Source organism: Sinocyclocheilus rhinocerous, unplaced genomic scaffold (assembly GCF_001515625.1).
Source record: "Sinocyclocheilus rhinocerous isolate Xijiao unplaced genomic scaffold, SAMN03320098_v1.1 scaffold820, whole genome shotgun sequence".
In the NCBI taxonomy this organism is placed as follows: Eukaryota; Metazoa; Chordata; class Actinopteri; order Cypriniformes; family Cyprinidae; genus Sinocyclocheilus; species Sinocyclocheilus rhinocerous.
This window is the reverse complement of record NW_015670386.1, coordinates 84,993-107,072: the sequence shown is the minus strand read 5'-3', so window position 1 is coordinate 107,072 and position 22,080 is coordinate 84,993. Positions and strand designations below refer to the sequence as shown.

The following is a 22,080-nucleotide window of genomic DNA, read 5'->3' as shown; positions in this document are numbered from 1 at the left end:
TTTTTTTTTTTTTTTTTTAGATTTACAGTTTGCTATATTTTGGGAAAATGTGTCCGATCAAACTGATACAACTAAACTAATTATTCATGACTTACTTAAGACGGAGCAACTAGTCAGTTGTTGAACGACTAGATGATTAGTAAGGTTGACTAGATGATTAGTAAGGAAGACTAATTTGACTGACTTCATTTTTTTTTACTTTAAGTTTTAATATTTTTTAATAAGTTTTGATATTTTAGCGGCAAAATGTGTCAAGTATAACCAAAACTTAATTATTCATGCCTTCCGTGAGACAGATTGACTAGTCAGTTACTATATCACTAGATGATCAGTCGACCAGAGCAACTCCATCCCTAGTGTGTATCGATTGTTACCTGGCAATCTTGATGTAATAGTGTGTGGGCTTAGGCATGAGGAATTCTCCCGGGATCTCAACTTCAGCAGTCTGGGCCGAGAAGTTGCTAAGGAAACGGCATTTCTCCTCAATCAGGAAGAACTTTGGCATTTGCTTCGTCTTGGCTTCCAGAATCTTGATCCACTTCTTCAGCTTTGAAATGAGATTGTGCAGCTTCATGGAGCCGGGAACGCTGAAGTCAAAATCTGCGAATGGAAAGAGTGACAGGGCAAGGTAAACCAGAGGAACAGATAGGTAGCTGAGAAAAAAAAACAACAACACTGCAAAAGAACAGGTGGAAAAGGCTCCGGATGTGTGAAAGAGGTAGACGTGGCGTAAAACTGACAGAGATAGTGTGAAAGAGACTGAGAGAGGAGACGTTATCTTTGGATCAGGGAAACAGAAGTGGTGCACTTCCTCCCAGGTCTCCCTTGCGACGTGAAGGTGCTGATAACATCAAGGTTCATAAGGAGGGAAAAAAGGATTAACTGCTCAATGCAACTTCTAAATGACATTGCGCATTAAGTTAGAGAGCAGACACAAAAGGTATGGTCGGAATGCAAGCCACGTTCCCAATTTTAGAGACAACCTCCGGGCCAGAACGTCTTTATCAAATAGGCTAAAAGCTGCCCCACTTTCATTCTTCTGTTGTGCTACATTAATAATACCACATGTCGCAGATACAGAAACGGCTTGGCATTTAATTTCATACATTTAAGAGGAAAACCACCCTTGAGAAAAAAATCTCTTCGTATAATTAAGGCTTTGGCAGAAGAGGCTTTAATTCAAAAGCATCTTGCAATGAGCTGCCACTCATGTCAAAGCCAGTGAGATGTGGCCGCCACACATAATGAAAGGCCATTTAAGGAACTCTCGCTGCTTGCATGACACTCACAATATCGTCAATGTCCCGTATGACATTTTGATTAGCAGTGAACTGCCATGAGCAACGCAGCTCCCACCCATTTCCACGCCCCGAATTAGACGATGTCTTCTAAAATCAGACACGCTCTGTAATCTCAGCCAATCCAACTCTCTGAAAGACTTTAAGACTGTTTAGGTGTTTAATGACCAGTGAGCATTAAAAAAAGAGATTTGACTTGAAAAGCACGGCTACGCACAGCGGTCGACTTGGTGTAATCAATTTAGAAAAAAATGAACAGAAAATCCCCTGTAGCGGCGGTGCCCCGAAGCGAGGGGTTTTTCATATAACGGTGCCTCCTGGGCAACAATGTTCTTCTTTGATAAATGTAACACCTTTGTGTGTTCGAATATGGATGGGTAGTACGGTGCGCTCAGTTTCAGCTGCCTCACTGACCCAGGATCAGCTCAACTGTAGAGGGATTTGAGCTCCCCGCTGCTGTGGAAAACAAAGTCTCTGCTCTCTGACCTGTGAATGAGATACACCAACGGCGGAAGTTTTCTGCACCTAATAATGCTTGGGCGATGGAGGTAGCCAAGCGCTAAAAATACCCCCCATCGGCCGTCTGCCCGCGCCGCTCACTGTGCAGCATTCTCCGGTGAATTGTCTACTTTAAATTCCATCACTGAAATGCCTGAGTGAACACAGTGTACAGCACAACAGGAGCCCTCGGCCCCGCAGACATGCTCCCGCTTTAGATCAATGCAGACAGCAACGCTTGAGAACAGCATAACCCTGCAACGCTAAAACACACGTTTCAGAAATATTAACACCACTAGTACTATCTCACAGTACTATTACTACTGTTATTTCCCAGTACTATATTCCACACAAACAAAAAATGTAGACAATTTAAGCAAATTTATCTGTAACTATTTTTTTTATAAAATACCTAAAAGAATATTTAAAAATATTAGAAATGGAATTATGACTTCAGTGTTTTGAATCAAAAATTGCAAAGACTCTTATATGCAGCTACGAAAAAAAAAGTTTGTGTTTGTTTTACTTATATTATAAAGTCTCCGCTTTCACAGTCGCATCACATTGCGCTGCAACAGCTGAATGCATACTTCCATTTGTACTGTTGCTGGAAGTAGCGCAAACGTGTGGAGCACATCGGAAATAGAATGAGACATCGGGTCAATGTTGGTGTCCCATGTTGGCTCCGATAGTCCTGTGGGCAGCACACTGACATGTAGCGCTGTTGCGCTGCGTGCATCCCGAGTTTGAATCCCATCTCGTGGATGGGACTACTTGCACAGTGTGATATATTACATGCAGTTGTGTACTTACGTTATCCCAAAAGTTCCCAAGGATTTGTAAATAAATAATGGCTCGTCCCTGGTCATTGTTGCCGATCAATGACGTAATATCCGCACTATCCTCAGTTTCCAGTAAAAACTATGGCAACACATGGACACAAATGCTGCTGTACAGTTAAACTAAATCCATTATGGCTGTCGCAAATAAAATGAAAATGAAATGTGTTGACCGCAGCATTAAACTTAGATCTGCTCCATGTTTCTCCATGATTTTTTTACGCGGTTTTACAGTGTTGCGCATTATAACCAATCACACACACGAGTCTGTTGAGCTTATGAATGCAATGGCCAATCAGAGTTTTTTGTTCACTGCACGCACTTTGCTGACTGAATTCAGCTCTCATGTTGAGCTTATGAATGCAATGGCCAATCAGAGGCGTTCAGATGAGTTTTTTGTTCACTGCACGCACTTTGCTGACTGAATTCAGCTCTCACACGAATTCTCTCATCATAAACAACAAAGTGCAGATGTATTTATGATATAAGAGATTCATTCATCAAACCGTGTATAGACAGCTTCACTGATTATAAGGAGAGTTTTTTGAGAGTGCTTAAACTCGTGCTAGACTGAAGTCAGTCATAATGTTCTTTGACAATGTAAATGTTCTTTGCTTGCTTACTCTGTATAATTTATTCACTGTTTGAGGTACACAGGTAATAAAAAATGATATCATTACCTCATCCATGAACATCCTCCTTCATAGCGTCATCAAGCTTCGCCTTTGTTACTGTTTTGAAAAACCTCTAGCGGCGAAAGCGTACATATTGTGCCTTTAAATGAATCTTAATGTGGCCAAATAACCTTTAGAGAGCATTAAAAAATGTATTTGGGCAGGTCACATTTGATAAACAATAACATTTGCTCATGGCTTGATTGTGATTGGATTAAAGGATTCTTGACAAATGGTGCTGGAGTATGTGTTTGTTTGGACATGTGCGTTGGAACGAGAGCTTGGGAGGAGAAACCCCTAAGGAAGGGGAAAGAAGGATACAGGGAACGAAGCGGGCTTTGCGCTTTGCTGGTTCCCCTCCAAAACTCATTCCCAGTAGCACACTATTTCAGACGGGCAGAGAAGGCTCAGGGCGCGATGGCCACGCCTCACTGCCCAGAGACAGCTGGCACCACAACATCTGTTTTACACCCTTACAACCTTAACAGTCCTCTAAGGCCATGAACACACACACAGGCCTCTGGATTGAGCTTCATATGAAGCAAACGAGAGCACTAGCTCCAGGATTCAAAGTTTACTGAGGTGTAGAGACTGTAGGTGGACAGGGAAGGGAAGTATAAACATATTCTGCTCTCCTGAGCAGAGGACAGCTGAGGGGGAGTTTGTTTTAACATACGCCTCGACTCACACATGCTCTGCTTTCTGGGAGCCAGGTCTACACCGGGGGTACTGGAAGGTTATTGTCGGGCAATGTGTACAAAACTGGCCTCAGGAAAGAGCCTTGCCAAGTTCTACCCGACTCAAAAAGATTTAAACAAACATCTAGGGGGTGAAGGACATTTGGGATTTAAAGGTAAAGTCACAGAAAAAAAAAATACAGCATGCGGTTCCCTTCTTTAAAAACAAAAAAACAAACAGATGACTATGATTTAAAGGTACATACATAAAAATGTGCCAAACAACTGGGAAACACTGGAAAAACGGTTTGGAATGCAGGAAGACAGGTGGAGCATTTGGGCACAAATATGTTTGCAATTTCACCTGGTACCAGAAGTAACGGAAATTACACACTTTCCCCTTTACCCAATTAAACTAATAATAATAATAAAAATAAAAAAATAAATACAAAACATTTTGCCTAATTTTTTTTAAACCAATCTACACATAATAGGCACGTGTAGTGTTTTTTGGTAAACATGTTTACCTAAAGCTGTGTAATTTCTTTACAGTCAACAGCACCTTGATATACGCACACATGGTTCTGCCCATAGTCATCTTCCCATTAAATCTAATCACATGGTTCACAGAGCCAATAATTCTCTGAGTCGGTCTGGTGGAGAGGCCTGTGGTTAACTCTGAGCAGAAGTGGTTATGCAGAACAGAGACGAGAGCGAGAGCATGTGTAATTGTGCACAGGGGATGTGATCCTTCAAGTGCGCTGCCTGCAAGTTAGACTTCTGTCGACACTTCTGAGAGAAGTCCATGTGTGACAGCTCATTCTCAGTTCACTTGAATTATTTTATCTGTGCTTTTGTGTTAAATAAAATTAAACTACATTTGAAGACAACAGGAAAGAGCATTCACAATTAACTAAACTTTTATAATCACAGGGGTTAAAGCAAAAAAAAATCCTGAACCTGAACTTTTTTCCGGGGGTTGGGGGTTGCGGGGGTGGACACATACACAGGGTTATTTGGCAAAAAAAAAAAAAAAAGGAACATTATTTGAAAATGATTTTCCTTGAAACTAACTAGTAATGGTATCTGCTATTGCCATTAGCCCTTGACAGGCTCAGACTACAGATTATGGTGGTATATTTGAAACAGCAATACCAAGAAAGTTTACTCACTACAATATGGTGCAAACACATGTAACATTTAGGATGCTTTTGATATTAAGTTTAGCTGGTTAGCTTTGTCCTTGACAGGGTACAAGGTGACCTACAATCTAAAACATGACATTTCTGAAATTAAAATAAAGTGCAGCACATGCAAAGAATGCAATGACTGTGGCAACTTTAACATTTTAAAGGATACTATGCCAAAGATATCGCTTTCCTTATTTAAACTGATTTGTTTTTCATTAATATATGATTGACCTGAAGAATGAAAGTGACCTCTTTCTTCAGTGACCTGAAGAAAATATCATACACTTGGAAAATTTAGCTTTATCACGCTCATAGACACTAGGGGTGTGACAATACACTTAGCTCGAGACAATGTTTTAATACTTTAAGAAATTTTCAAATGACAAAATATTTGTCTTTAAAATCACAAAAAGAAAAACAATGCAGTTGTATTTTGAAATGTTTTAACCAATCTAGGGCTTAACTAATGATTATTTTGCTAATCAAGTAATCTACTGATTATTTCTTTAATATGACTATATTTATATATAAAGTAACGATGAGGCAATAATAATTGGCCTCAAATAAAGTATCAAAACCAAGTACATGGTTTTATTGAACAACACTGTTAAATACATAATGTAATATGCCTGTATTATAACAAATACCTGCAGAGGGCGCTAACGGCCTGGTGATGTTTCATGTGATTCAACGATGTTTAAATCCATTTAATTTTAATATTTGGCCACATGCAAAGTCAGAAACTTTTATTTTGAAATCGCGATATACAATAAAGCGCATATTTAGAAATATGTTGATGTATTCTCCTGTGTTGGCATAGGTTTAAATGATTTACATTACAAATCAAGTATGTTTTCCCAGATGAATGTTAAGCTACCCAAACTCACCGCATATGCAGAGGAAGAGTTTAGCCCCTTTTTTTTATTCAATTTTGTATTTTCCTGATATTTCTGTTGGAACACACATTATGATAATGTTAGCTTATTATGTTAGCTTCAGATGTGGAGAAAGCTGCATTTTAATAAACTACAGCTGGAAAAATATAATTTAACTGAAAGACATATTTTCCATGTAGAACAATGTGCACAGGAATTGTGAATGTTCTGACCTGTGGTAAACTGGCCCTTCATCTTCTGGAACACAGGATCTTGAGCGGTGGCTTGAGCTCGCCGGGCCAGGGACTCTGAGGCAGCGCTTGAGAACATAGTGGACACATTAGAGACATTCTCCAGGCCCACGCCGAACGTGCTGACCAGCTTTTTTACAAAGTTGAGCGTATGTGGAGTGATTTTAGCATCAGACACAGCTCCGCTCTTTTCGAATGCCACCGAGTAGCATTTTGCCAGCCCTTGCTGGAGCTGCCGCAGGACCTGTGGAAGGAAATGAGGGGAAAAATGAGAAACCAAGAGACGAGGATGAATGGTTAACGAGTCTTTATCAATTTACCATGAAGGATAACACCATTCCCACATATTCAATCCAATTTGCCATTTTGATAATACTCAAAATACTTCAGAGGCGAAGATGTTCTCGAGAGAGATCTGTAAAAGCCCGCATCTACCGGTCTCTGCTGCAGAGATTAAGCTTAGACTTCAAGAGAAGAAGATCGCCATTAACAGACTAATTTAGACTTGGACTACACTTCATCAATGTCTGGAAAATTAAACCCACGTTTTACTTCACTGAGCTCTCTCAATGCCAATTTCTTTCATCCTCCAGTTCTCCTTGCTAAACTTTCTTTCCTGGCCCTTTCCCGTCCCGAGTGTCCCACAGGAACGGGGCTCTTGCGTCCCTGTCCAGTCTCGATGCATCACCGCATCAGCCCTGTCACGGCAATCCAATCTCCCCATGTTCGGTCTACACTCCCCTCACCCATCAATCACGGCGAGCCCCTCGCCAAAGCCCGATTAGCACTGGAGCACCAATGTCCACCTGCACTGCAAAACCACTTTTCAGCCTCACTGAGCCCCAATCGTTCCCCTCTGTCAGCTTTCATCTGCTCAGCCGGCCCTCTGAAAACAGCTACGTGTACGAGAGCATGCGGCGTTAGACTAAAGAGCGTAAGCAAACCGGACAGAAAACGCATTCATGTCATGTTTAACTTGCGCTAAGGGTTGATGTGCTTTAAGAGGTAACCACTCGCTTCTGGAATACAAAAACACTCGCTTTAACACATGAAACCGCTCACCTCCTCGTGCCAGTTCTCTCTGAACCAGACCATCTGGTCCACGATGCCCTCCAGAGAGGAGAGCAGGGTGGGGTGGAGCTCACGCTGCATGTGCATGATCCGGCTGCAGCGCCACATGGGAGCAGTGGCACGGATGGGACCCGGGTCGGACGCTGAGTGGGTCTGGGCAGCTGCCGAACTGGGCTGCTGCTGGCCAGAATCTGGGGGAAACAGAAATGACAGCACATGAAGGAAAATGTTGACTCTTGTTGGACTTTGTGTGGAAAAAAACTCCAGTCATACCGCTCTTGTAGCGCTCCCTCTGCTCGATTTTCAGCGTCAGGTACAGGGTTCGGATCGGAAAGTACACCGCTTGAGGGTAGACACGTCCCACCTAAGAGAAACAGTCGCAGATTACATTTCAGATCGTCCCTGTGGGTTTGGGGTCAGAGCGAGAGAGAGAAACGTAGTGCTGACATGTTTTGAAACTTCTCTGTGATAGTGCAGGCTTTTGAAAATGAAACCGTAGGGGGAAAGCAATGAGATGGACAAACATCAAGGGCAGATTAAAACCATGGCTCAATATGACACTCGCTAAAAGCTTGACAAGCCCTAGTGTACACTTTCTCCCTTTCAGAGAAGTGCTGTGTCCTTGAACAGCATCACAAAGAGAAGGTTCAGGCTGTTTAATGATTTAGCCCATAAACTCGTTGGCACTATAGACAAATGCCTTTTTTAATTAAAGGGGTCATATGATGCGATTTCAATTTTTCCTTTCTCTTTGGAGTGTTACAAGCTCTTGGTGCATAAAGAAGATCTGTAAAGTTGCAAAGACTAAAGTCTCAAATCCAAAGAGATATTCTTTATAAAAGTTAAGAGTCAGCCACGCCTACCTAAAATGGCTCGTTCTAACACGCCCCCACATACCTACGTCACTATGTGGGAAGATTTGCATAACGTTGTTATGTTATGTTATGAACAAATGTTCACGCAAAGAAAGAAGGCGTAACTTTTATTCTCGCTGTAATATTGAAAAGTGAAAAGTGAAAAGTTTTGTAAAAATCGACGCGTTTCAAAAAGGCGGGGCATAGAGGAGAAACAATAATGTACAGTATGTGGAAAATAATGTGTTTTTTTAACCTTAAACCGCATAAACACATTTCATTACACCAAATACACAAAATAATGTTCTTTTTAGCAGCATCATATGACCCCTTTAACAGTATGGTAAGGTTGTATGATTACAAGTAACAGCACAGTAACAGTATATTGATATATGACACATTTTTGCCAGAATACAAAACCCAAAATGTTTTGTGTTACATAACCATGCAGCAAATGGCTATTTTTGATAATGCAGTAAATTAATTACTTAAAATAATTAATTTCATTTGTATGCCAATTGGAATCAAGTGAGGGAACCTAATAAATTGCAAATTCTGTAAATTTTAACTGTAAATATACATAACATTTTTATACATTATTTCATATTCATATATTAAAATTTAGGGATGTAATGGTATTATCATGGTCACATGGCGGTATGAAACGATAGGTCTTCTGGGCAAAAAGTGTAGTTTTTAAAGTTTTTAAAGGTCTTTAAAGTTGTGTTTTGGGCCATTGTGCTTTGACACAGTAGCCTATCTGTTAGGGATGTAACGGTATGAAAATTTCATATCACGATTATAGTGACCAAAGTTATCACGATCATCAATATTATCACGGTTTTGTTAAAATTAGATGAAAATGTTCAAAAAGAACTGATACACACACTGAAAACATTTCAATAAGTTTTATATTTGAAAATCAACAAACAACAAATACAATTAGCAGCTATATGCACTTTTTTTAGCAACAACCACATTGCATGCTGCTTCTGCGTCAGACTGATGCTGGCTGGACAGGATTTACCGCGAGTTTTCAAAAGCGCGATAATCAAACACGGTTTTGATGATAATTAAATTTTAAACGGTAATACTAACCGTCAGTGCATTTTATCGTGATTTATCGTGAAACCGGTAATCGTTCCATCCCTACTATCTGTCAAATGAAATAAAACCGAAAGCACAATATGGCTTAATCCATTCATCAAGTATGTTTTTGTTTGCGCGTTTCAAAGTGAAGCACGCACTTCGTTCAGACGATCAGCTCATGATCCGGAGTTTTCTGTGCCTCAGAAGGGCTCAGTTCACAGTGAATGCTGTGAACTCATTTATTGTATGTGCTGTGAGTTTAGCGCACGTTTGGGAACGCAACGCCCACCAGTTATGCTTTATTTTCACGGCAGATGATTGCAGCATTTCACTAGATTTGTAGTGAGACGCGTTTTTGTAAGCCTGTTTTCACTGAAGCTGGAGTTTTTCTTCAAAATGAAAGCTCTACTGTGGTTTCCGTCAAAACAAAATCTTAAAAGTGCTGTATGAATTGCTGACAGCTAGCGGTTTAAATGAGTAACGTTGCTGCGGTCCAAATTCTAAATATTTCTTTCAAGTGTAAAAATAAGGAAAGAAGTATTGTAATTTCCCTAATGTAGTGCAAAGCAAAAATAATACACCTATAAAATAATAATTTTCATTTATTTTACAGTGTAATTGTTTTACAATAATATGGCTATGACTGCCATAGGAATAACAATAATATAAAATTGTTGTTATTACTATTATATTCTAATTTGTTTGGCTTCCTAAAACACCAGTGTGAATGTAATTTAGATGGAGACAGTACACCACAATTAAAAAGAGGGTTGAGTCCCCTTTAAAATTCAGGTACAAGTCAATTCGTTTTTTCTGACTTAAAGGGGTCATATGATGCTTAAGTTTTCTTAGTTAAGAATATGGGTTGGAGCTGTTCATTTTGAAAATCTCAAAATGCATTAGACAGAAGAATTTAACTTTTAAATGTAAAAGTAAAATTCTTAATTCCCCAAAGTCTTCATTTGGCTTTTTTTTTTGTCTTTTATTTGATATCGTTACATCCCTATTAAAATTAATACATAAGGGCTGCACGATAATGGTTAAACAGTTAATCAATTATTTTACTCAAAAAATATTACGATTATTAAATCACACATTACATAAACATTGCAAACGACTAAGCGGAAGAAAACAGACTGAAGAAAAATGGAATTTCATGGAATTTCATGGAAATTACCAATCCTATATAACGCAAATGCGTTAAAAAAATTCAGGATAAATAATGGAAAAATAAATATTGCAGATGATTATGCTTAATAAATCATGAGAAGCAGAAATCATAATCACAATTAAAATATGATTAAGTGTGCAGCCCTATAATATATACATTTTATTTTTTTTTTTTGTCTTTTCTTTGATATCGTTACATCCCTATTAAAATTAATACATAAGGGCTGCACGATAATGGTTAAACAGTTAATCAATTATTTTACTCAAAAAATATTACGATTATTACATCACACATTACATAAACATTGCAAACGACTAAGCGGAAGAAAACAGACTGAAGAAAAATGGAATTTCATGGAAATTACCAATCCTATATAACGCAAATGCGTTAAAAAAATTCAGGATAAATAACAAGTGGAAAAATATTGCAGATGATTATGCTTAATAAATCATGAGAAGCAGAAATCATAATCACAATTAAAATATGATTAAGTGTGCAGCCCTATAATATATACATTTTATTTAATACTATTATTTATTTACTCATCCTCCATAGACAGTCTACACAACTACAACTTTGATGCATCAAAAAGTTCATAAAGAGATCATAAAACTAATCTATAGCAGTTCACTCCAAATTTTCTGAAGACATTTGATCGCTTAATATGAACAGGTGAGTGTGTGACATGAGGGTGAGTAAATGATGACAGAAGTTTCATTTTTGGGTGAACTATTCCTTTAACAAATGGCATGAATTTTGGGCAGTACTATGTGTTTGAACTAGCTGATAACCTGTTTAAAAACAGCACTTATTTTTGCTTTTCAATTTAATGCTGCAGATATTGCACACCGCTTATTTAAGCTGCAGTCAAAGAACCAAGTTGTGAGGCTTATTTCACATCTTTTGAAGAAAAATGCCCCCAGTCTTTATAGTTTAAATCTAACAGACAGCGAAGTCTGACTCATAACCCAATCTTTGGATCCTCTTATTGTTATGTAATAGTCCCAAAAACATGCTTATCAACTTGTTCCTCTCCTCTTTCTCCCCTGGCACTGCGATATCCGTGAGGGGTGTGAATGTTGTCCACATCAGTGTGTGGTGGGGATGAAGACAAATATGGAGGAGGCAGACAGCGCTCCTTCTCAAACCGCCCGCAGCCCCTCTCAGGTCTCACAGCACCCAGCTCAAGCAGCCCATTAGAGTGGAAACACGATCTTCGTCAAACAGACGGCAGAAAGCAGGCTGGCCTTTAGGTGTAAAGAGACACCTCGGAGTCCAGATGGGCTTTTACATGAAAAGCAGCCATGGCCAAGACCTTCTGTTAAGAGCTTGTTGAGTATCGCATTAAAAATGAACGAGGCAACGGGGGACAGATCATCCCTAAAATTGGAGAGAAGTCTCATCATATTTTAGGGTGTGTGCGCGTGCATGTGATGGGTGTCTGTGTGCATAAAGGTGTTGAGTTTTTCTCGCCTCGGTTTCATCTCAAGGCACCCCACAGCTCACCTTCATCAATATTTCACCAAACGTTTTTAAAACATCCCACCAACTGGAGCACAGCTAAATAATTCAGAGCCTGAGATAAAGGTGCTCCATCCGCTGGAGAAATCACAAGTTTTACAAAACGTCTACCTTTCACTCGTCATCGCTGCCTTAGATCAGACCCAAAAGATCCTTCAACAAGGAGACTTGTCATCCCTAAAACAGCCTTGACAACTCCATTAATTGAGATTATGGTGTGCAAACATATCTATTTCATTGGGTGCTTATCAGGGACTCAAGTGTACTTAATCTCAAAGTGAAGCATTTCCACTGCACGGGTGCGTCAGTGCTGAAATGGAGAGATTAGAAGTCGCTGGTCTAGCAAGTATACGTGAGAAAAGAGGTGGTTGAGCTGCATGCAAAACCCGTTTGGAACAAATCAGTGAATAAGAGGGGGATTTCGCCGTCTTTTTACGTGGGTTAAGTACACAGAACTCTCTCTCTGTCTCCTTTTTTCTCCCTCTCTCTTTGGGCCCCTGGAGCAGCTGTTTTCTCTTTGAAGTTCAGGAGCTTTTTAAATGGCTTGGAAATAATACTCCATCAAGGAGGGCAAATTAGTCTCTTGTTTAATTGGCGGTTCAGTTCCCACAGTTGGAGAGTGTTTGATATCAACCCAATAACAATGCTTTGCATATATAAATAAAAAGGGAACCGGTAAAACTATGAATTTGACAAAGAGGGTCTTGACTGCAGACTGTCTCTCGTAAATTAAATTAATCTCGATTAGATGGATATATCAAGCATGAATGTGCTGCTATAAAAAGGTAAAGTAGTGAGCAATCCAACCTGGCTGATGAGGTTGAGGAGAGGTTTCCCCTCTGAGCCAACCAGACACGTGAGAAGCTGAGGGATCCAGGCCAGCCATTGGATGGGCGGCACTCCAATGCAGTATTTGTCCACAGCGTCGGCCAATGTGTTCTTATCATCAAAACTCAACAGCCACAGCACCTGAAGAAGAACAGAGACAGTCTTTTCTGGCAACAGTTCTGATTTTATAAACCCTGCTGCAGGAGAAAATTTCATCTACAAATTTTCTTTGAAATAGCCAGAACTTGTGTAAAATAAAGAAATATGACATTGACATTTTATTTAAAGCAAAAATCATTTTATATTTAATGCAATGGACATTTAAAATAAAATAAAAAAAATTGTTGCCATTTTAAAATATTTATTATACACATCAGCCAAGTCTTCAAAGGGATAATTTATATATTTAAAAAACGGCCTACTTCCTGCAAATGCTGAATTTATCTTCCTTTTTCCTTGTGTTATTGTGCATAATATCTCTTCATGCACATGTACAGTTGTTCACAAATCTCTTAATTTGGAAAGTCAAGTTTTCATCAAGTCAACATTCATAAATAGTCAGTTTGGATAAAATGATCCTCAACCTATGTGAATGACCAGGTAACGTTTTCATTTGAAACTAAATCTATATGTCAGCGATTGAAGATGAGGCCATCAGCTCCATGAAATGGCTACTCCGGGGCTTATTGGCTTGTAAAATAATCTCAGCCACCTTACTCCCACCAGTCAGCTGCTGTCTTATTGTGCTATTGTTGGTGGGGCTCTGCTATGGTGACTGGTGGGATGCTAACAGATGAACCTTTATCTCTGCTGAGGCCTGATGGAGACATTAAGCACTGGACAGCCTGGGCTACACAGCTTACGGATAATTACTGATAATCAGCGAGCAGCTACTCTCATTAATCACGTGTAAACTACGCCACCGTCTCTAAAGCTTCAGTGGCCAGCAGCAGTCCAGACACAATCTAAAGTGTTCCTCGCAGTCAAACCCATGCTGGGAAAAAAGAAAAAAGCTAAATGGAGCTGTTTGATCTAGCGTACAGCACTCGACAGAGAGCAGACTGCCATGTACACAGTATCCATACAAAACCCATCATCAGGTCTAATAATATAATTACATCCATCATTGGAGGTTCATCAGTCTGAACGCAGTGCGTCCCCCCTGCCGCAGCTGCATTAATTCAGAAATGGCACACGGTGACAGATATGCCCCCATTTAACAAAGCCATCAGAGCAGAATGGGTTTACTGGACCACAAATGAGCACTGAGTTTGCCTGTGTGTTATGGTAAATGGGTTTAATGATAAAACTAATTACAGGCCTGTCAAAAAAGATGCTATCCCATTATGACATGCTCTGTACATCTCTGCCAACCATTTTTGCCTGTTATTGACAAGAAAAACACTAAGTACATGTTGCCCTCTAGATTACACAGTACAACTGATCAGTAGTTCTTGCTTCCCTACTTTCACTAATCACAACCTATGGGTAAGTATAAACTATACCATTTGGCTCATTCACTCAGTGAGGTCAGCAGGAGAGAAAAGAGAGAAGAGGTCGTACCTTAGCAAGGTATTTCCGTGACTTGCTCTCGTTCTGATGGCGGCAGGCGTGTAAGTAACAGGTAATGGCAGAGACACCAAGGTGGGGCTGGCGGTCTTTGACAAAGATGTTCTCCAAGTAGTCGCCCCACATAGCCCAGGCTTTCACCAGAACATCATGCATCTGCACTGCAGCAGAGAATGCCTTATTTGCCTCCTCTGACCTGGAAGAAGAGACAATTCAAATGAGAAGGGAATTTGTCACTTCTGACCATTACAATCTTGAAATCTCGAAAATGCAAAGAATATGAGCAATTTGGTGGATTAAGCTTGAGTCAGTAAAATTTCTGCCAGTGGTGCACTGGTAAACAGGAGGCATTTAAACTTTATCATAATTATATATCCGCTTCTTATTGGCATTTCACTTTAAATCTGGGAAGCATCTGACAGAAAAAAAACTTGATGGAAAACACTATACTAAAAGCTATCCAGTATTTCAGCACCTAACTGAAATTAGCTGACCGGGTCCAATATTTTGTTTCATCAGCCGTTTTAGAGCTTTGAGAATTTGTCCCCTGAGAGTATCTTTTCTAGGGCCCTTTATAGAAGAAGCAGTTTAAGAATAGAAGTTGAGAAAGGCTCATATAAGGGACTGAAAGCACTGGATGGGACTCATAATCTGTGCTTGAAGCCTCTGCCCTTACCATCGCCATCTCTAAATGCTACTCTATGACACACCTACTAAACCAATCACATATAATGGAAACTTTTAATGAGTATGTGGCAAGCAACAAAATTACACTTGATTGCAATGGGAGTCTGGGGAGCCCAAATCCACTGAAGCATCAAGTCAGTCGTGGACATGTATAATACGTTTCTGCTCGTGGCCTTTGCCGAGAGTCGGGTAAAGTCCCCACGCCCAGTCAAGTGTCAAACATCTTCCTCTGACAGCTCTACTGCTTTATCAAATCCCTACGTTAATATTCATAGAAAGTGAAAATGTAATGATTACATTAGGCCCTGCTGAGGCTGGGGGAAACTTCTGCTGATCACAGAGATTTCACAAATTGCTATTGAGTTAATTATTCAGCATGTGTGTATTTAATAAGCTACTGCAATCCAGCGCCAGGCTCTGGGCTTGCCATCAATTCACCCAGGCCTATATAGAGCTATGGTGTTGCAAAAAGGGGTAGTTATCTGTTTATTTTTGAATTACATGATTCTCTGTTTTGGTCTGGATATGTTAATATATTAATAAAATGCAATTCATACTGACAATCACTTGAATTCACCTCCCCTATCCTCTAAATTAAAATTCACTTTGATATCCAATTCTTTCGATCCAATTTCAAAACAAGCAGTTATGTCATATAATAATTTTGTAATAATAACCGTATAATATAATTATAATTTTTTCTCTCTCAAATAATGTATGAAAAGATTACATTTCTTAGAACTAAGTGAATGCATTTTAAACTAGATTTCACCTGTTCATTATCTTGGCAGCTCCTTATAGTCAATGACCCTTATCTGTTTGTTTAAATATCTCGTAGAAGGTTAAAACACCTGGCCTGATTGCACTACAAATTAATCTACAGTATTCTGAGATGTATACCAATTACATGACAGATTCTCACCAGGAAATGCTGACTGACTCGTGAAAATGCCAGTCAATAGAAGTTTGACAGGAGATTATCACTCATCCTTATAATGATTATAACTCATTCCTTACACATGAGTTCAGTGTCATTATCCTCTGCTGCAGTCATGCTATATAAGGTTAATTACTCATCATACTCTCATATTGACTGTTAACGACTGTTCTGACCTCATTATTGGCCTAAAGTTTTAGAAGTGATAATTAGAGGCACAAACACACAGGCACACACAGATGTTTATCTTTCCTCTCCATAATGACTCTTTGTCGAAATTGTTCATTTTAAAAAATGAGCTCTTAATGATCTCGGTTTCCGATTCTTTATTGTCAGTGCGAAGACTCGTGCACAAAATAAAAGATAACGAGAGCGGCGTCAATTAAAGACAAAGAGAGCGCGAATGAGGGCGATAAGGAGAAGACTCAAAGTGACAGGTAGAAAAGGAGAGAAGATGAACAAAGCCAGGGATCAACTCTTACTTATTGATCTGGGCTAAGAACATGCCCTTGAGAGCGTAGAACTCGGCGGTCATCTCCTTGGTGAAGTACTTCAGGTTAGTAGACTCAATCACCTCCAGACCCTGACAACACAATAACAATGATTGCATTTGAAATTCCTCAAAGTATATTTCATATTTATGAGTTTTTCATTTTCTCATGAAGAACGATTCTACATCCCTCAAAATGGATGGGCCAGACTCAGCCAATGTGTAGTTTTCTGACCTAGAATTCCTATACATCAAAAGTCAACACCACTGACAACAGAGTATATCTGCTGTAGACATCTCTGTAGCTCAATCTAAGACTCCCAGGTGAGAGCCAGTGGCTTAGAGTGTGCCAGAGAAATGATAAAGGGAACAGAACAGGTCCAAGTGATAGCTGAGAGAGAGAGAGAGACATTAAATCCAACGGTACTTTAATGACTTGAGCTCAGTTGAGGCAGCTCCATTAATCAGGCTTAAGCGAATGCTGCAGCCAGCAGCCCATTCCTTACACTGTTTGGAATGCATTCCTTACTGTGACAGCACCGCAGTCATTCTCACCGTAATGAGAGCAGCGTTATTTGGATTAAGAGAGTCCGGCTAAAAAAATCAGCAGGTGTGTCGGCAAAGCAAACTAGATTTGGTATAGATGAAGTCAGTTTGACAGAAGCAATGATAAATAATCCTATTCAGTTAGATGTAAAAACATAAATAAAAATGGTAAGAGAAAAATAAAGGTTATAAACAAATGTATTCTTGGTGTTGAAAAAATCTTTTTTTTTTTTTATTAACCACACCAACGACTAGTCATCCCCCTTTAGTTTTTTTTTTTTTTTTTTAAGTTGCATCTTTGGATGGACGTCTTTGGCTTTTGAGTACTGGCTTGTGTTCATGTTCATTCTGTTAAAGTCACCATAAAATCATATCGACAATATTTATTTTTATGGAATGTTGCAATATTTACCATATTTATTCATGCAGTTTTTTTTAATTCATGCGCACTTGGAATTATTATTAAACTGAACTTCCCTCCCCCTCACAGCATCATCTCTTCTCTGATGACATGTGCACAGACTGCACACATGTAGCAATTAGCAAGCAAAAATGATCCAATCAATTCCTGATGGTTAAAATCTAGTCCTGTCCTACATTTTTTTCTTCATATGACGATGAATTTCAACCATGAAAACCCTCTATCCAGATGCATTAGAATACAGAATGCTCTAAGAGATGCATCAGATCTGGGTCTGACCCGAAAGCAGTAATTACACAGGTTATCCTTAAGAAAGATTAGATGACAAGTCATTCAAGAAACCTAATGACTAATTGATCATGCTATAGTTCACTCACCTGCATGCATTCATTCTTGCCCATTACTCCAGCCAACTGCAGGTAGCATTTAACCTGCTGACGGATCTTCTGGAAGCAGTCAACAATAGGCACGGTGGGGATGGTATGGATGCGACTCAGGATGTCCAAAGCTACGTTGACCAGACCTTGCTTCCGGGCGATCTTTCCATACTGAATAATGGCTGATGCGGAGGCGTGCACTCCAAGCATGGCATTGTTAGTGTTTGGATCATGTTGTGTGTTGGTTTCATAAGCGGTCACAATGGCTACAAGAAAAAAAAAAAGAAATTTGATCAAAAGTGCTAAAATAATCATTATTTTGTCACTGGAATTTATCTCCATATCCTGGCATACCCTGATAGTGGTGCTGCCGCCACATAAAGATGCTGCTCCAATGGGAGAGGTCATCGGAGACAATCGGTAGCCTGTTTCTCCAGGTCTTCACCACGGTCTTCATGTCGTGGAGGCTAGTGTTGCGGCCCAGGTTGGCGGGCTGGAGGCCTGCATTAATCTGAGCAGCTTCTTGTAGCTCAATAATCTGTTGTGCTGCCTGAATAAGAATAATCCAGGAATAAACAGATGAGAATCTCAAAGTAGTTAACATCCAGTTAACATCCAACAGGAAGATGCAACACCCACAAGCTCTCTTTAAAGCGCCTGCTCAGTTTAATTCTGAGGGCTACAGTCATCCAAGAATCCACATATCACACACACAGAGCTCTCCAAGATCCATTACTGAGACTGTATTACAGGCTTATGATTCCTATTGAGAAAGAAAAAGAAATAGAGAAACAAAGTCTCGAGGTGGCTGAACGAATGGATGGATCAAAGTATCTTAAAAGCCATTCACTCAGAGAACGGGCAGAGAGAGGGAAGCGCACAAGTGAAGCATCTATTCCCTTAATGCCTAATCATGCTCTCAGACGACACTTAGACCACACCAGCAGAGGACACCGGCCACGGTGACCCAAAAAAAACGCTAACCATTCCTCACAAACTACCGATGCATGACCTTAACATATCAGCCAGTAAACACACACCGCACTCTTACCGAAATGCCACATGGATCTTTAATCTCCTGTGCGAATTGGAAAAGAAAGACGTGAGGGAGGGAGTCTGGCACTTACAAGGTGATTTACAACATGAGGGTTTACCATGAGTAGCTTGAGCCGTGATAATGAATTATGCCCGCGAACACACATACACGCATCCAAAAACAATCCGTTCAATAGTAATGCCTGCTTTACAAGATAAATGCCTCAAATCAGTCTATGGACTTGCCAAATCAAATCCCCCCAAAACAAAATAAATTAAGCAATACAATATTTCTCACAATTACCTGTTAATATCAGCTGATGGCACATTATAACCTTCATTCTGAGTGCCCATTCATCATGTAAATGTAATTTTCTTGCAGGTATTTAATCAAACACTATCTGATGGGGAGAAGTAATTACGAGCCATTTTAAACTTGGTGGCGTTCTCACTCTCTGTCTCACGGCTCCTGTCTGCCTCTCACGTCCCTTCCAATCACTCTTATTGGACTTGGTTTTTCAGTATGGTTGCATTAAGGAGTGTAGGTGTAAACAGATTCAATTATCAGCAAATTCAATTATGAAGTCAATGGCTATGGGGCAAAGACTGAATTTCTGAAGGCACGGCTAAAACAGCCAACAAAGTGTGGCCAATAATGTATTTTAAGAGGAGCTGGTTCTTCACCAACACTATTTATTAAACTTCTCTGACTGCTTAAACGAACCGACTTTGTTGTTATATATAACTTAATAAACTGAACTTGGTTTTGAATGACCAAAACATAACTGTCAGTGATGACATTACATTTGGATACTGAATTGTGATTAGTATTCTATTGTACTTTCTCCACTTTGAATCATATTTACCTTATTACAAGTGGAGAAAAAAATATAGGGAAGAAAAAAAAACAAGCGTGAAGCATATCTTAATTTCTATTTTTTAACATCTTTTGTATATTTTTGCATTGAAATGTAGAGAATTCATTTATTTATTTAATTAATAAACAAAAAAATTAAAATTTTTATATAAAATTGCTGGATATAACGCAAGATCATCTTTCAGCACACAATCAAGTTTGATTTCTGGCTATTTGTAGTAAACAAGTTTGCACACTTCTCATTTGGAGCTTAAATTTGAACACTTTTTTTGTGTTTCATACACTGATATTTCCTTCAGAAAATGATAATTATTATATAATTATTTTTCAGTGTATAATTGTGTCAGTATGTTCTGTTTGTTTCTTCATTTTAGCAAGCAGTCCACAGAAAAAAATAGTGAACCAATAAACAAACAACAATAAAAAAAAATTTATTAACAATATTAATAATTAATGTTTTAACATTTTTTATAATAAAATGCTAAGAATAAGATAAATTATGACATTTTCTATTTACTAATAGGATAAAGCATCAAAAATCCCTTGTATTCAAGATGTTCGGATTTCATCCACTACACACAACACTTCAATCATGCAGGCCACAGAACCATCAGCCATTCCCCATAACACACTGTGTGGTGTAATCACAATCTCCAACAACAACGCCTCAATTCCTCAGTTTGGCTGTCATATTTGCCATCACACCACAGCTGAGCTCAAGAGAGTCTCTAACAGTCCCCAGAGGACGTGGTGTGTGGACAGCTCTCACACATTACCCTAATCTACAGGCACACATCACCTCCGCTCCGTCCCATTGTGTGCTCTGCCTGATTATGCGTGTGGCAGTCAGGAGGCTGTTCTTTCCGCTGAATATTAATACAAGCTGCCTATTGAGCACCACAATGGTGCAGTCAACACTATCTCAGCCATTTTAGAAAGGGCTAAAGGGCCAAAAAGAAGGATGGGGGAAGAAGGGACCAGGTCTGATAAATGGAGAAGTGATATTGTGCAAAAATGCAGAGCGAAAAAGGCAATTATAAGCAAAGTGTCAGCTTTAACCACTCTCTGCAAGAAGGGTTTGTATAAAGTCACACACTTGCAAATGAAATGAGATTGCCAGAGTCTCATGCTTGTCAGCCTAGGTATCTAAACAGATGTTCTACTTTTGAGATAGCATTATTTAAAATTGACAATCAATTTAGATTAGATCACTAGTGGTGCTCTGATTGAGTTGCCCAGCTTGAAAAAGTGAAAAACCCCATCAAGAACATTAAATTAGAGCTGGAGAACGTCCGGTTATAGGGGGTCCTCACCTGCAGCAGAGGTGTGTGCACGTGAGAGACGATGTGTGGCAGTCTCCTCCATTCTCTGATGGCCAGACTGCTGGCCATCTCCACTAGTCGCTCAATGAAGTTGAGCTGCTGCTCCTCGGGGTGACAGATGGCCAGGTAACCGCGATGCATATTCACCTTCCAGGCCATCTCCTTTGGACAGCTCAGCTCCACCTGATGCACACAGAAACGCAGCTGTATCAGCATACACTACACTCACTTGATTACTTTCCTGTTTTTAAAAATGAGTATTTTATGCTCACCAAGGTTGCATTTATTTGATCAAAAACAGAAAAACTGAGAAACAATTTTATACTTTAAAACAACTGTTTGCTATTTGAATATATTTAAAAATCTAATTTATTTCTGTGATGGCAAAGCAAAACTTTCAACAACCATTACTTTAGTCTTTGGTGTCACATGATCATTACGAAATTCATTCTAATAAGCTGATATAGCACTCAAGAAACATTTCTTATTATTATTAATGTTGACAATAGTTGGACTGCTTAATATTTTTGTGGAAACTAGGGGTGTGCGATATTTACAAGAGAAATTGGTCAACCGGTAGAGATTTTGGACTATCGTCTCTATAGCGGTTACTGTTTCTAAGCGCTGTCAGAGAGGCACGTAAACGTGATGGCGGTGCTCATAGAGCGTGGGAGTACTGATCTGAGTTATTATTGCCACTTTATAGGCCTTGAAGAGTTAAATGAACACACACACACACACATACTTGTATTTGTCAATAATAATAATCAATAAATCAATAATTTGCCAGCCCGTCTTTTCAAGTATCCTCGTAAACACAGCAATTTAGGTCTTAAAGGGGTCATATGATGCTATTTTAAAGATCATTATTTTGTGTATTTGGTGTAACAGAATATGTTGACATGCTTTAATGTTCAAAAAACACATTATTTTTCAAATACTGTACATTATTGTAGGTCCTCTATGCCCCGCCTCTCTCAAAC

The 22,080-nt window shown here is 39.3% G+C and overlaps 1 protein-coding gene across 1 annotated transcript in view; it reads right to left on the bottom strand.

Moving 5' to 3' along the window:
* trrap (transformation/transcription domain-associated protein) overlaps positions 1-22,080 on the bottom strand; it is an 87,387-nt gene that overhangs the window by 5,446 nt on the left and 59,861 nt on the right. The window contains exons 58-67 of the mRNA XM_016546024.1: positions 21,089-21,280; positions 18,218-18,413; positions 17,864-18,129; positions 16,512-16,612; positions 14,400-14,601; positions 12,816-12,977; positions 7,647-7,737; positions 7,365-7,564; positions 6,285-6,546; positions 375-600 (exon numbers count right to left, since the gene is read on the bottom strand). Coding sequence (XP_016401510.1) covers positions 375-600; positions 6,285-6,546; positions 7,365-7,564; positions 7,647-7,737; positions 12,816-12,977; positions 14,400-14,601; positions 16,512-16,612; positions 17,864-18,129; positions 18,218-18,413; positions 21,089-21,280 — 1,898 coding nt within the window. The remainder of the gene's footprint in view (positions 1-374; positions 601-6,284; positions 6,547-7,364; positions 7,565-7,646; positions 7,738-12,815; positions 12,978-14,399; positions 14,602-16,511; positions 16,613-17,863; positions 18,130-18,217; positions 18,414-21,088; positions 21,281-22,080) is intronic.